Source organism: Cavenderia fasciculata, assembly GCF_000203815.1.
Source record: "Cavenderia fasciculata unplaced genomic scaffold Scf_ET2XIPL01COFD4-5, whole genome shotgun sequence".
In the NCBI taxonomy this organism is placed as follows: Eukaryota; Evosea; class Eumycetozoa; order Acytosteliales; family Cavenderiaceae; genus Cavenderia; species Cavenderia fasciculata.
The window spans coordinates 2,386,349-2,399,026 of NW_004457695.1; the positions used below are offsets into that span (position 1 = coordinate 2,386,349).

The 12,678-nt window shown below is 31.6% G+C and overlaps 5 protein-coding genes across 5 annotated transcripts; 3 read left to right on the forward strand and 2 right to left on the reverse strand.

Annotated features, from left to right (window-relative positions):
- Positions 1-84: 84 nt before the first annotated feature.
- DFA_08530 (uncharacterized protein) lies at positions 85-2,594 on the reverse strand (the record flags this gene model as incomplete). The annotated part of the gene is made up of 4 exons (XM_004355965.1): positions 85-1,452; positions 1,532-2,007; positions 2,082-2,283; positions 2,403-2,594. 4 exons carry the CDS (start codon positions 2,592-2,594, stop codon positions 85-87), a joined length of 2,238 nt encoding a protein of 745 aa, XP_004356018.1.
- A 781-nt stretch (positions 2,595-3,375) lies between these two features.
- Positions 3,376-4,847, reverse strand: DFA_08531 (uncharacterized protein; the record flags this gene model as incomplete). Its single annotated transcript, XM_004355966.1, has 4 exons — positions 3,376-3,786; positions 3,884-4,286; positions 4,372-4,501; positions 4,706-4,847. The coding sequence occupies 4 exons, from the start codon at positions 4,845-4,847 to the stop codon at positions 3,376-3,378; spliced, it is 1,086 nt and encodes a 361-aa protein (XP_004356019.1).
- A 991-nt stretch (positions 4,848-5,838) lies between these two features.
- DFA_08532 (uncharacterized protein) lies at positions 5,839-8,703 on the forward strand (the record flags this gene model as incomplete). The annotated part of the gene is made up of 5 exons (XM_004355967.1): positions 5,839-6,084; positions 6,175-6,327; positions 6,455-7,245; positions 7,305-7,848; positions 7,930-8,703. The coding sequence occupies 5 exons, from the start codon at positions 5,839-5,841 to the stop codon at positions 8,701-8,703; spliced, it is 2,508 nt and encodes an 835-aa protein (XP_004356020.1).
- A 267-nt stretch (positions 8,704-8,970) lies between these two features.
- gacC (RhoGAP domain-containing protein) lies at positions 8,971-10,504 on the forward strand (the record flags this gene model as incomplete). Its single annotated transcript, XM_004355968.1, has 6 exons — positions 8,971-9,062; positions 9,151-9,389; positions 9,463-9,603; positions 9,687-10,035; positions 10,110-10,413; positions 10,481-10,504. The coding sequence occupies 6 exons, from the start codon at positions 8,971-8,973 to the stop codon at positions 10,502-10,504; spliced, it is 1,149 nt and encodes a 382-aa protein (XP_004356021.1).
- Positions 10,505-10,975: 471 nt separating this feature from the next.
- On the forward strand, positions 10,976-11,883 carry rplP2 (ribosomal acidic phosphoprotein P2; the record flags this gene model as incomplete). Its single annotated transcript, XM_004355969.1, has 3 exons — positions 10,976-10,997; positions 11,480-11,535; positions 11,620-11,883. 3 exons carry the CDS (start codon positions 10,976-10,978, stop codon positions 11,881-11,883), a joined length of 342 nt encoding a protein of 113 aa, XP_004356022.1.
- Between the last annotated feature and the right edge of the window lie 795 nt (positions 11,884-12,678).

A 12,678-nucleotide genomic window follows, 5' to 3' on the forward strand; every position in this document is an offset into this window, starting at 1 on the left:
TACATAATCTATCTATCTATCTAATATATTATTTAATGTCAAAATATTACTATTACTATTATTTTATTTGTGATTCTTTATTTATTAAAGTTTATATAAATTATTAATTTTAGTAGTTTTGTTAAATTTAAATAGAGTTGGACAATTAGTTTCAATATCCGATTTAAAAGTTGATAATGTTTCGGTATGTCGTAAAGTGAAATAAAGTAATTCAACGATTTCATTGGTCAATGGTTGTGAAGATTGGTTTTGGTTGATGATTTGGTAGAGTTGTTGTTTGGCATCTCCACTGTCGTCTGCTCTGGCTGAGCTCCAAGTTTGGAGGACAATTCTCCAGAATGAATAGGCAGCATATGCCTCTTGATCCAAGGCAATGTTTGGACTACCACTACCAATACCAGCACCCAACTCGTTACTTGGGAAATGAAGGAAAAATAGTGGGATCACTTGTTGGTTTAGTTCATAGACATGATCATTGTTGGTCTTGAGATTGGACAATAACTCTAATTTGTGGAGTACTAGTTGAAGGTAAAAGTGATGACCTTCAGACTTGAAATCCAAAGCGTCTTGGATTCTTTCTTTTACATCGGATAGTGTCTTTTCAACCAATTGTGTTTTGGTAGAGTTGTCATTGCTGACAGCGACAATGTTGATAATGTCATGGAGACGATTCAACAATTTGAATAACCATTGTACCCCATTTTCCTTGTAGACTTGTGCAGTGAGAGCAACCTCTCTTTTCGAGTCGGTCTTGTATTCTTGGTAGATCGATTGGTCGAGTTCAAGACAATACTTGATAGTCTCTTGTACTTGGTCGGTATCCCAAACCAATCCTTGCATGACGCTTACCAACTGATGGATGACATCCAACAAAAGAGACTTGTGTTGTGGAAAGAGAGTACCGATCAACTCAAATGATGATTTGACACCTTGGTGGAATAGGTCTTGAGTGTTTTTGGTTACACCTTCCTTGTCGATAGATATCTTTACAATCTTGACCAAAATGGTAATTGATGCGATGGATGGCTTGGTAGCAGCCACCTTGTATACTGGATCGATGACAGACTGCAAGTAGGGGTACATGACAGCAGTGTCGGGAAGGAGTGCTACGATTCTTGTCAAATAGGTTGTCTTGGCCGTGTCGGGTGTCAATTGGTTTTCTTGTGACCATTCAACAACTGGTTTCATCAAGGTTGGAATACTCATTGCAACATAGTCTCCGTAGAATGTGAATATTTGGACGAGTACTTGAGCCCATGTATTTCTCTCATTCAAAGTATTATTAAAATGATCTTCCATAAATGTAGTAAAGTACTTGTTGAAATGATTTCTACCCAACAATGATCCAAATTGCATGAAAAGTGCAAATGCTGCCATATCATTCAACTCTTCCTTTGATTCTTTAAATGAAATAAATCTATCCAACAAAATAGTAAATATTTTTGATCCAAACTAAATAAATAATTAAAAGTAAAATAGAAATTAATAAATAATAATAATATAAAGAGATATCTCTAGAAATATGACATACATTTAAAAGTTTAGATGGATCAACCTTATCAATAATATTGGTAATATAATTTAATGAATTTCTAATAAACATTTCATTGTCAGAGGAAAGGAGTGATTCTAAAGCATCGTACAATTGGTTCAATACAATATCATTTGAATAGTTTCTGGCGGCGGTATACTTTTTATCGGCTGGTGACAAGATGGCAAGGATACAAATACAGTATTCTCTATCTACCAAATCTTTGAATGTTGTTTGTTGCTTTTGTTTCTTTGTCTCTAAAACAAGGTTGACGAGATTGATTGCTCTTTGTTGTGTTTCAGCATCCTCTTCTCCAAGGAAATAACTTCTAATGACCTTACCAAAACAGGAAATATCCAATATGAAATAATCAATCAATGTAGCACTCTCTATTAATTTTAAAGAGTTATCTCTAAATGATTTTCTTGCACCATTGGTTGATTGTAATAATCTGGTTCTAAATTCACCCCAACTAGCTAAATAACAGAATTGATAAGTAAGAATGACATTATTGTTTTCTTTCTTAACTTGTGTAACTACTACTACTTACCTGTTCCATAGCCACCGAGAAGACTGGTCAAAGTTGATATGATTGCATCTCTTGAGTTATCAGATAGACGATGGTGATACTCTTCATCATCAAGTAGATTGAATATTTCCAACAATGTATTACCATGTTCCGAATTAATATTTGGCAACTTTAATGATTTATCTGCTAATTTACCAATTAATTTAATTGATTGGTTTTGAACCTAAAAAGTAAGTAAATTAGAAAGTATGTAATAAACAAAGTAAGTATTATTACATAATATGAAACCAACAATATAATTATTTAGTAAAGTACTACAACTACTACTATAATGATACTCACATCAAGTGAATCAGTGTTCTTGACGAGATATGTTAACCATAATAATGTTTCATAACATTGATTGATACAAAGATCAATGAATCTTTGCTTTGCATTACTCTTTTTGTCTGGTTGTTCTTTAACCAATAAATTGATTATTTCGATGAAGTCATCTGATGGTGGTGAAGTTGAAGTTGTTGTGGTCTGACTCATTATTCTTTAAATTTTTTTTAATTTATTTGTACTTTGTATTATATATATAAATATTGGTTGTTTGTTAAAGTCTGGATGACATCAGCAATAGAGATTCATCTTTGTTTTCTCTCTCGGTTTATATATTGGAAGAAAAAGATCTTTATTATGAAAGAAAAATCATGATAAAAGGGAAGCTCGACTTTGGTATCTCAGATGAGCTGTCAACATTAATATCTTCTTTGATAGAACCCATCAACAGGACATTTTCGAGTTGAATCGTCCGAAACAGAAGCTTAATTACACGTCAACATCATCATGTATACATATAATTCGCAAAACAATAAGAAAACAAAGATATGACCTAACAATTAGATTATTTTATTTTATTATTTCTTTATAGTCATTTAGAACTATATTCTATTCTTGACGTTTGGTAGTTGATACTTTGGTGGTAAGGAATTGATCACTACAAAATTAAAGACTGACCTGGTGCTGCATAGTTTCGAGTGATAAGGAAATCTAAATTATCTGACTTGGTAATTAGGATTTATATGCTCTCTAGCATCCCTGGGAAGATGTTCATCATCCTTGTAGACGAACATTGGTGGTTGATACTTCTTCTAAAGTACTCTTGCTTGAACTGTGGGTATTTATATATATCCCCAAATCAATATGATTTAAAGTAATGTACAAATATTATTATTATTATTTTATTATATATTGTTGTTTTGTTGTGACCTAACCTATAAATTATTATATATTATATATATTATATATTATTACATTTAAATTAATTAATTTAAATGTCTTGAACTTGTTCACTGCAGTAGTCATTATTATTATTATTATCATCACCACAACCTTGTTCAATATCGTTTGGAGTTGTTGAAATATCTTCTTCATTCAAGTCGATAGTTGGGATTGATGGGGAAGTGGCCAAAGGTGAGGAAGGGGTACTAGGTGCCTTGGTCTGTGTGTCATAGACCTCGATCGTTCTTGAATTGAGTTCACGACTGGCAAATTGTGAATTCATTCTTGATGCTTGACTTGATGATTGACCCTTTGATAAATCAATCTCATTGGTGCTGTTATCGGAATTGGCCGAAATTGTATTATGTGCTCTTCTCAATAATAAATAATTTTTAAATGTTCCTCCTCCTAAAATAAATAATACAACTACCATTTGTCCAACATCAACAAACATAGTTATCTAAATATATAAAAAGTAAAGTAAAGTTAATATAAATCATATATAGATATATAAATTATTTGTTTTCTCTCTCTCTCTCTCTCTTTTTTTAACATACAAAAGTTGAAGCTGGGAAATAAATATATTTCTTGTCTAAAACAAAATTAAATATAATGTCATGAATGACAATGATAATGACACCAGTGATACCTGTTCCAACCAATACTCTAGTAGTATAAATATTACGATCGAAATGTTTCATTTTTGATTTCTTTTGAGATTCTTTCATTGCATTTGAAAACTTGATACCGTTGAACGCTTGCATAGTTGCAAAGGCTATGATGAAAACAAAAAACCCTATTGCCTCCAATAAGGTTTGGTCTTGGAAAAGACAAATTATTTGAACGACAGCCATCCAAATGAAATACAATACTGATAACATATAACAGAATATTCTTACTCTTTTAGTATTATGTAATTTAATTTCTGTACTTATATAATATGTATACAATAATGACATCCTAGGAAATATAAATAAAATTTTGAATTAGAATATGACCACAGATAAATATATATATTTAAATTTGATTGATCCATTATTCATACCAATATCCAGAAATAAATACCCAAGCAATTAAAACAAAATATACTCCAAATGCAAAGAAGAAATAATATAAACTTCCAACTGCATAATCTTCTGGATATCTATATCTAAGTGCATCACCTATGATTCTGGCTGTTTGATTGAAATAGAATTTGATTTGATTAGTTTACAAACAAGTAAGAAAATCCAATTCGTTTTTCAGATCAAACTCTTGAAACATACTTGCACAAAAACAAAGAAAATTACAAAAGACCAGAAATCTATTATTGGTATATAATCGTCTTGCATTGGTCCATGTATGATAGACCTGTGCGGCATTGATGATAAAGAAGATACAATAAATCGTTATACGGATACCCCAAAATGCGTACATCAATCTATCGGTTGCAACAGATCCAGTGTATGTGAATTCTTCGTTGTCAGACATTGCTGCTCCTACGCCACTGTCTAGTGTTTGGTTGAGTGGTGTTGCTGACATTTTAAATAAATAAAAAAGACCAAGAAATTATATTTCTTTCTTTGCTACTTTTTATCTGTATCTATCTATCTATCTATCTATCTATCTGTATAAATTTAGAACGAAAAAGAATAAGATGAGGAGAACCTACCTACTACCTTCCCTCCTCTTTCACAAGAGAGAGGAGAACTCAGAAACTGTTCGATTGGTTGTTTGTGTTAACTCGCCAAGTAGATTTACAAGATGGCAAAGTTGAATGAATCCATGCGAGAAAGAGGGATGATCAAACAGCCGCGGTTTAATTCATTGAATACCACCGACGGCATCAAGGCGAAAAAGGGGGGGTATAGAGGCTAAAAAAATAATCGAGAACTTTGAAGATATTAATAAAAACACGGTAAAAAGACAAATTTAATAAAATTTTTGGCTCTTGAACCATGAAAAGACCATGAACCGACCTGACCTTATTTTTTGTGGGCACCATCGCCCCATGGTGCTAACTGCAGTGGATCAGAGTGCTCAAGTGTTTTCGATACCGTACCAAAGCGATCGTTCACCATCGCCCGATTGATATGATACCAATTCAAAGATGATTTTTCATTGACAGTACTGTCATACCTACCCTAATCTATTAGAAGTATACAGTGTTGTTTATTTTATCTATAATTAGCTAGTACTCTCAAAAAGAGATTAGTGGTGAGATGGGGAAGGAACCAATGATTGTTTGTTCAGAGTTAACATGAGTACAGTTCCTTGCTGAGTTTACTCGACAGATAACAAGATAAATATATTTATATAATTAATAGTCAAACAATTCTACATAATTGGGTGATGGAATTAGAGACTTGTGTTTTCGTTAAATTTAAACGAATGAAAAGAGAATAGTCTGTTTTTTTTAATGACTCGACCGAGTTTGCCGAAAAGAGTTTAATATCGAATTCTCATTCATTCATTTATTGTTGATCAATTCACACATCTAGATTTATATCTACCTCTATCTTTACTCATCAGAATGATTGAATTATTCTTTGAGACTTTAAAAGTCACAGATGATACAACTCAGATCAAAGCAGCACTACAAAGTTTCTTTAAAGAGTTTTGTACCACCAAAGCAGACACTTCAAAATACATTCAATCTTTTACCTCTGGTATCATCGATCTCGTTCAATACCTTGAATCAGTCAACCACAACAACAATGCCACTATTGATTTGGATTCAATCAATCTACTTAGAAAGTCAACTATCTCTATTGGTTTGGTAAGAAGAAGATAGATACAACAATATTAATAATAATGCAATACAATACACCTAGCTAACTATCTTTCTCTATCTCTATCTCTTTTTTAGATTGCTCGTTATTCACCATATGCATCATCATTTAAAGAACATCTAAGAGACATATTTGCAAATGTCGTAGAACCTTTATTATTATTTAAGCCAACTGCTGCATCTTCACAATCAACATTTGTAAACTTGTCAAATGAAATATCTGCTTTAAATGTATGTACGATTGTTGTTAACATATAAAGTAGAGGAAATGATCAACCAACCCTCCCGTTCTAATTATTGTTAAATATATATATATATATATATATATATATATATATATATATATATATATATTTAGATTGAAGCATTAAAATGTTATTCAATGATGTTACAGTCATGTTATGATCAAGAAATGATGGATCCAATGAGTTTTAAAGTAATGGATATTGTACAAAAGAATCATATCAAGAATATTAAACCAATCGATCCAAATACAGTTGATTTAAATGCACACAATATCCACAACTATCTTAATCAAATTATAAGCGATTTGGTTGCTACGTTGATTCAAGTGTCTCCTGGATTGATCATTGAAAATAATACGTTGATTTCCTATTTAGTAGATTCCTATTTATCTTCACCAACCTCTGCTACAGAGGATCAAGACAACCAAGAACTCATTAGTATTTTGGGTCACTATTTACAATTGTTTATCATCAAGAAATTCCAACCTACCTCCTCTTCCAAACAAACTTCTGGATCAATGTCAAATGGTCAACAAGAACAAGACGAAGAACAAGATGGAGATGAAAATGATAGAGATTACTATAGTAAAACGGTTATGGTTCACTCCAAGTCAATAGAAAAGTGTCGTAAAGAGTTTGCAAATGTCAATCTATTCAGAGACACTAAAGTTTTGGTATCAGTCATTGAAAGAATTCAAAGCAAATTATTGGCTACACAAGAAGAGGTTGATCCATCTCTCCCAAAAGGAGGAAAGAAGAGTGGTGTATTACCACCAACTAGTTGGAATGAATCCTATATTATTCTACTTGGTATCATTTTATCATATAGTTGTATTCATCCTACAACAGTTAATGGAGAATCAAATGATATTATCAACTTTATTTTTAATATATTTTTAAATAGGTATGAAACAGTCAATAATATGTAATACCATACTTTACTAATTCTAATTTATTTTATAGAATTGAACAATTAAATGATCAATTTAAAAATGGAGTAATTGGTAATACAAATCAATTCCAAACTGTTGATAAGATTTTAAATACATTGTCATTTGTATTTGCCAATTTACCAACCTCTTCCAATGACCAAGCTTTACAAAGCTATTTACCAAGATTTTTGGATATTTTCATTGATTTGTTTAGCAATGTTAAAAATAGATTAAAGGAACAAACATCTGCAACAACTACTACGACGACAACACCAGCATCAAAAGCATTGAAAAAGAACTTTATCTCAATGAGAGAGAATTTATGTAAATGTTTGGGTAGTATGCTTAGAGTTTACAACCATTTCTTTGCACGTGCACATGACTTTGTTTCATTCTCTCATGTATTGGCAGAACCACTTGTCATGGCAGATTTTATTTATTCTCTCCACAGACAATTAAACAACAATGACACTGATTCAATGGATATTGAAAAATACAAAGATGACTACAGCCAAGAATATTTCCCAAAAATATTTACTTCTTTAATTTCACAATTATCACTTAAATTTAAAACTGTAAATATTAAATATAAATATATAAATACGAATCTAAATTTGATTATTAATTTATTAATTTATTATTTACTCTTTTTTTAGAATATTAATTTATCAAAATCATTTTTAAAATCAATATTACATATTTGTTGTTTTGAACAAAAAGAAATATTACCATATGTTGAACGATTGGTACAAGTTTTAAAGAATATCTTTGTTGTAGAAGACTTGGAAACATATATCACCTATTCCTATGAATCTATCCTTGTACTATCTAAATTGGCAACCTCTTCATTATCAGTGTCCAATAACCAAGACTTTGAAGTCATTTGGAATATATTTATAACTAGTGTAAATGATCAAACGGTATTCCATCCATTGACAATGGACGTAATCGATGAAATCGACCAAGAATCAATGATAAGATCTAAATTTGCTCTCATTGAAGAATTGTGCGTCATTATCAAATGTAATCATCGTAATCAAGCCAAGACAACCACAGAGCTTGCAGAACCATTATTCAAATATTTAGATGCACATGTTGGTGTTGAAGAAATCATTTTCGATAGTGATTTGTTCCTCAGAATGAGTGAATTATCACTTGTCAAATCACTGCTAAAATATCATGGCTATGGTGAAAATGAAACCACTCATTTTACCAAATGTCTCGAATTAATTGACAAGGCTGTCGAATCTGTCAAAAGCAATAGTAATGATGACGATGAATTTATTGCAACCATTGTTGATCATTCTTTAACCATCTTAAACAAAATACAAAAGAAAATATCGACCAACAAGAATAATAATATCTATCAACAACAAGAAAAGATAAACTCTTTACAATCATTAATATCAAAAATTAATAAAAACAAATAAATAAATATAAATATTTGTTACATACTATATATGTTTACCACCGATACTACATCTAATCTAAATCATCAGGATTGGGATAATAGATGGTTTATGTAAGATGATGGGTTGAATAATAAAGAGAGTGAAGAAAACAACCCAATTTCCATTTTCCGCATTATGAAACCGAAATTAAAAGTTTAATTTATTTTTAGATTGTCAAGAGAAAGAGAATGCATGAATATTTCATTTACTTTTACTTTGTACAATAGAGCAAGATAGAGAGATAATATGAGTAATAATACTAATCTCAACAACAGTGGAAATAACATAAACAACAATGAAGCTGGAGTTTATAGAAAAGCAAGTGACAATATGTCAAAGTATGTAAAAAGATCTACACCGACGGTATCGTTCTTTTGCCACCTTCCCTTACTAACTCTAAGTGATATTTATTATATACTCTTGTAGAGGAACAAACTCAATGTTTGATGGGATAAAGAGTGCTGTCACTATTGAGGATCCAGATGCTCCACAACAACTACAAGAGGAAAACGAAGCTGGTGTTATTGACCATTTAACAAACAACTCTAACAAACCAAAGACCGTTGTCGATGGAGCAATGAAGGGTGTGCTATCAGTTGGTAGAAATCTATTCAATGGTGTCACTGGAATTGTTGTACAACCATATAGAGGTGCCAAAAAAGATGGTATGTATATAAGATGACAGATGGTGGTGGTGGACCTTTTATTAATATTTACTCAATCTCTCTCTTTTCCAAGGTGTTGCTGGATTTGCAAAGGGATTAGTTAAAGGTGTCAGTGGAGCAGTATTACTACCAGTTGTAGGTGTATGTGAATTTGTATCCATGACAGCTCAAGGAATTGTCAATACTCCCTTGACCATTATTGATGCAATGAAAAGTAAGGGAAAAAAAAAAATCAAACAAACAAACAATCAAATCATATAACTAATATTATTATTATTATTATTACTATTTTTTTAGATGCACCAAAAGATGAAGTACAAGTTCAAGTTACAGTAGTTGAGAAACCAATATTCTTTGGATTATCATTGACAGAATCAATGGAAAGAGCAAAAGAAAAGAATGTTCCACATATCATATCGATTTGTATTGCCTATCTAAGTAAGATGACCAATGTAGAGGGTATCTTTAGAATTAGTGGATCAAAGACTGAAATTGATAAATTACAATTGGCATTTGACAAGGGTGAGATTACATCGATAGATTCTCTCACCAATAATCCATCCATTCGTATCTATGTACATGAAGTTGCATGTATCTTTAAATCCTATTTTAGATATCAACCAGAATCTATTGTTCCTCCTCAACAGTATGTAAAATAATAAGAGTTGCCTGCCTTTGCACATGTTAACAGAAACTAATTATTTTGATATTATTCTTTAGGATTAATGAATTTATGAATTTACAAGCCAAAACAAATGTAGACCCAGTTGAAAAGGTGGCCAAACTTAAACAAATTGTTTTATCAATCCCAGAGCCAAACTATAGTGCTCTCTATCACATTATGGAATTATTGACTAAAATCTCTAAAAACAGCAAGGAGACTTTGATGACTCCTAGCAATCTCTCTATTATTTTTGGTCCACCTCTACTACGTCCAGAAAGTTTGGCCGATCTTCAACAAGTAGCCAATTGTAACACTGTCATTTTCCATCTCATTTCATTCTTTGATCAAATTTTTACAAAGGTAAATCTATCATTCTAGTATTGATATATATCCAAATCAAATCAACTAATATTATTTTTTTTTATAGAAACCAACTGACCATTTTGTATAATAATAACAATAATAATAATCACCAAATATCACAACCATTTTTAATTATAAATATGTATATATATATATCGTTTGTATTTTTAATCAATTCAAATTTCTTACTTTAATCCCAAGATGATGGTGGTAATCAAATCAAATGACCAATTTTTTTTTACTCTATATTTTCCTTTTTCAATGGTTTTGATATGATCATATCTTTTACATCTGTGATCATAACAATGGTGGTTATATCTTTATTTCTGTTATGTTTCTCTTAAATAGCACAATATAACAAGGTTTGATGGTAATTGCAGTAAAACTCGAAAAATAGTACTGGGCAAATAATTTAGATTTTGCAAAGTCGACTCAAAGCGATTTTTTTCACTATTTTTTTTAACATTTTTTTTTCCCTCTGACCTTCTGTCTCGTCAAACAAAAACCCAAGTGCACATTATTCCCTTTTGTTTTTGAAAGTTAAAGAAGAGAAATAATCATGGCCGAATTCAAACCAGATGGTGATTATCAATTTTTTTTATTATAGTAGCACAGTAGTATAGAAGTAGTAGTAGTATAGACGTCTTTCGATTCAGTATTAGCAACACACTCAACACACAAACACACAGTTACAGATACAGCAATTCATTGATTCAACCCCCATATTGTTTTCGATCAAATGAGAATTTAAAGATTATTATTATTGTTATTATTATTTACTTACTCTGACAAAAGTTCAATATTGTTGTTATGTGATCGATCACATGTTGAATATAATAGTAGTAATAATAGCATATACGAAATCTAGTCGTCACTTTGATCATCAATCTAATAATTTATAATATAATAATAATATATAATCACACTTCCACAACTATAGTCATCAACATATACATTGCTACTACTCCTGCTACACTACTACTGCTACTATAATATGTAATTTTTTTTAATCGTTCGTTTATACTAACCTTAAAAAATACTTTTTTTTTTTATAATATTACAGAGTTAGCTTGCGTCTACGCCGCTATTTTGCTCCACGACGATGGTATCGCCATCACCGTATGTATCTCATATATCTTTTACTTTATCCATTCAAAATACTAATCAATTTTTCCATTACCATTTACTATTTGAATCATATAGGCTGAAAAGCTCAAGACTGTCCTCGACGCTGCCAACGTTGACTACGCCACCCACTGGCCAGTCCTCTTCTCACGTGTTCTCGCCAAGAACAACGTTGATGACTTGATTGCCAACTTTGCCGCCGGTGCTGTTGCCGCCGCTGCCCCAGCTGCTGCTGCTGCTGCTGCTCCAGCCGCCGCTGCCGCCGCCAAGCCAGCTGCCAAGAAGGTCGAAGAAAAGAAGGAAGAATCCGACGACGATATGGGTATGGGTCTCTTCGATTAAATTTAATAAATTTGTAAATCGAACTTTTCTTATATAAACAAAACAAATCAAAACAACGTTAACTGTCATCTCTGGATGGCATACTCTATTATTATTATTTATTACTTATTCTTTAATGAGTTTTTTATGCCATCTGATGTTGCAGACACGCAGTAAATCGATTTGCCGAACATCACACCCCGATCACACATTGTGGCTCCCCGACAAAAACAATTCGAAGCAAAGAAACATATCTTACACAGCCACAATTGTTGTGAAAACTGTCTAACCATTTGATCATTATCATTTGTTTGTTTTTATTTATCTTTTTATCTGTGTATAAATATAATTGTAAAATAATAATAGTCTAGTCTAGCCAATGTTTAATACTAATCCCAATAACCGTCCAAGTTTCAGTGGGCCCTCAATCAAAGGTTAGTGATCAATATAAAACACACGATCAAAACACAATTGTACTTACCTCTTACTCAATTCCTCCATTCATCTTGTAGCTTCGTTTACAACCACAGTCACTCCCAAGGGATATGGACCATACAGACCATGGCCATCAAGAGGTGATTGGGATTAATGAGTTCCAATTAGAATGGTAGGAAATTTAAACCTGTTCCTTCCTCCTCATCCTATTTGTTGTATTGTACATTTTAAATATTTATACAATAAATCACTTCTTTTAAAAAAGTCAATCTTAATCACAAGATTATTCTTGGTCTGTTTCTCTCGGAACGTCTCGCAAGATAGCGACTAAAATATCTTAATTGTCATCGCTTACATTTTTATAATAAATTTAAAAAATAA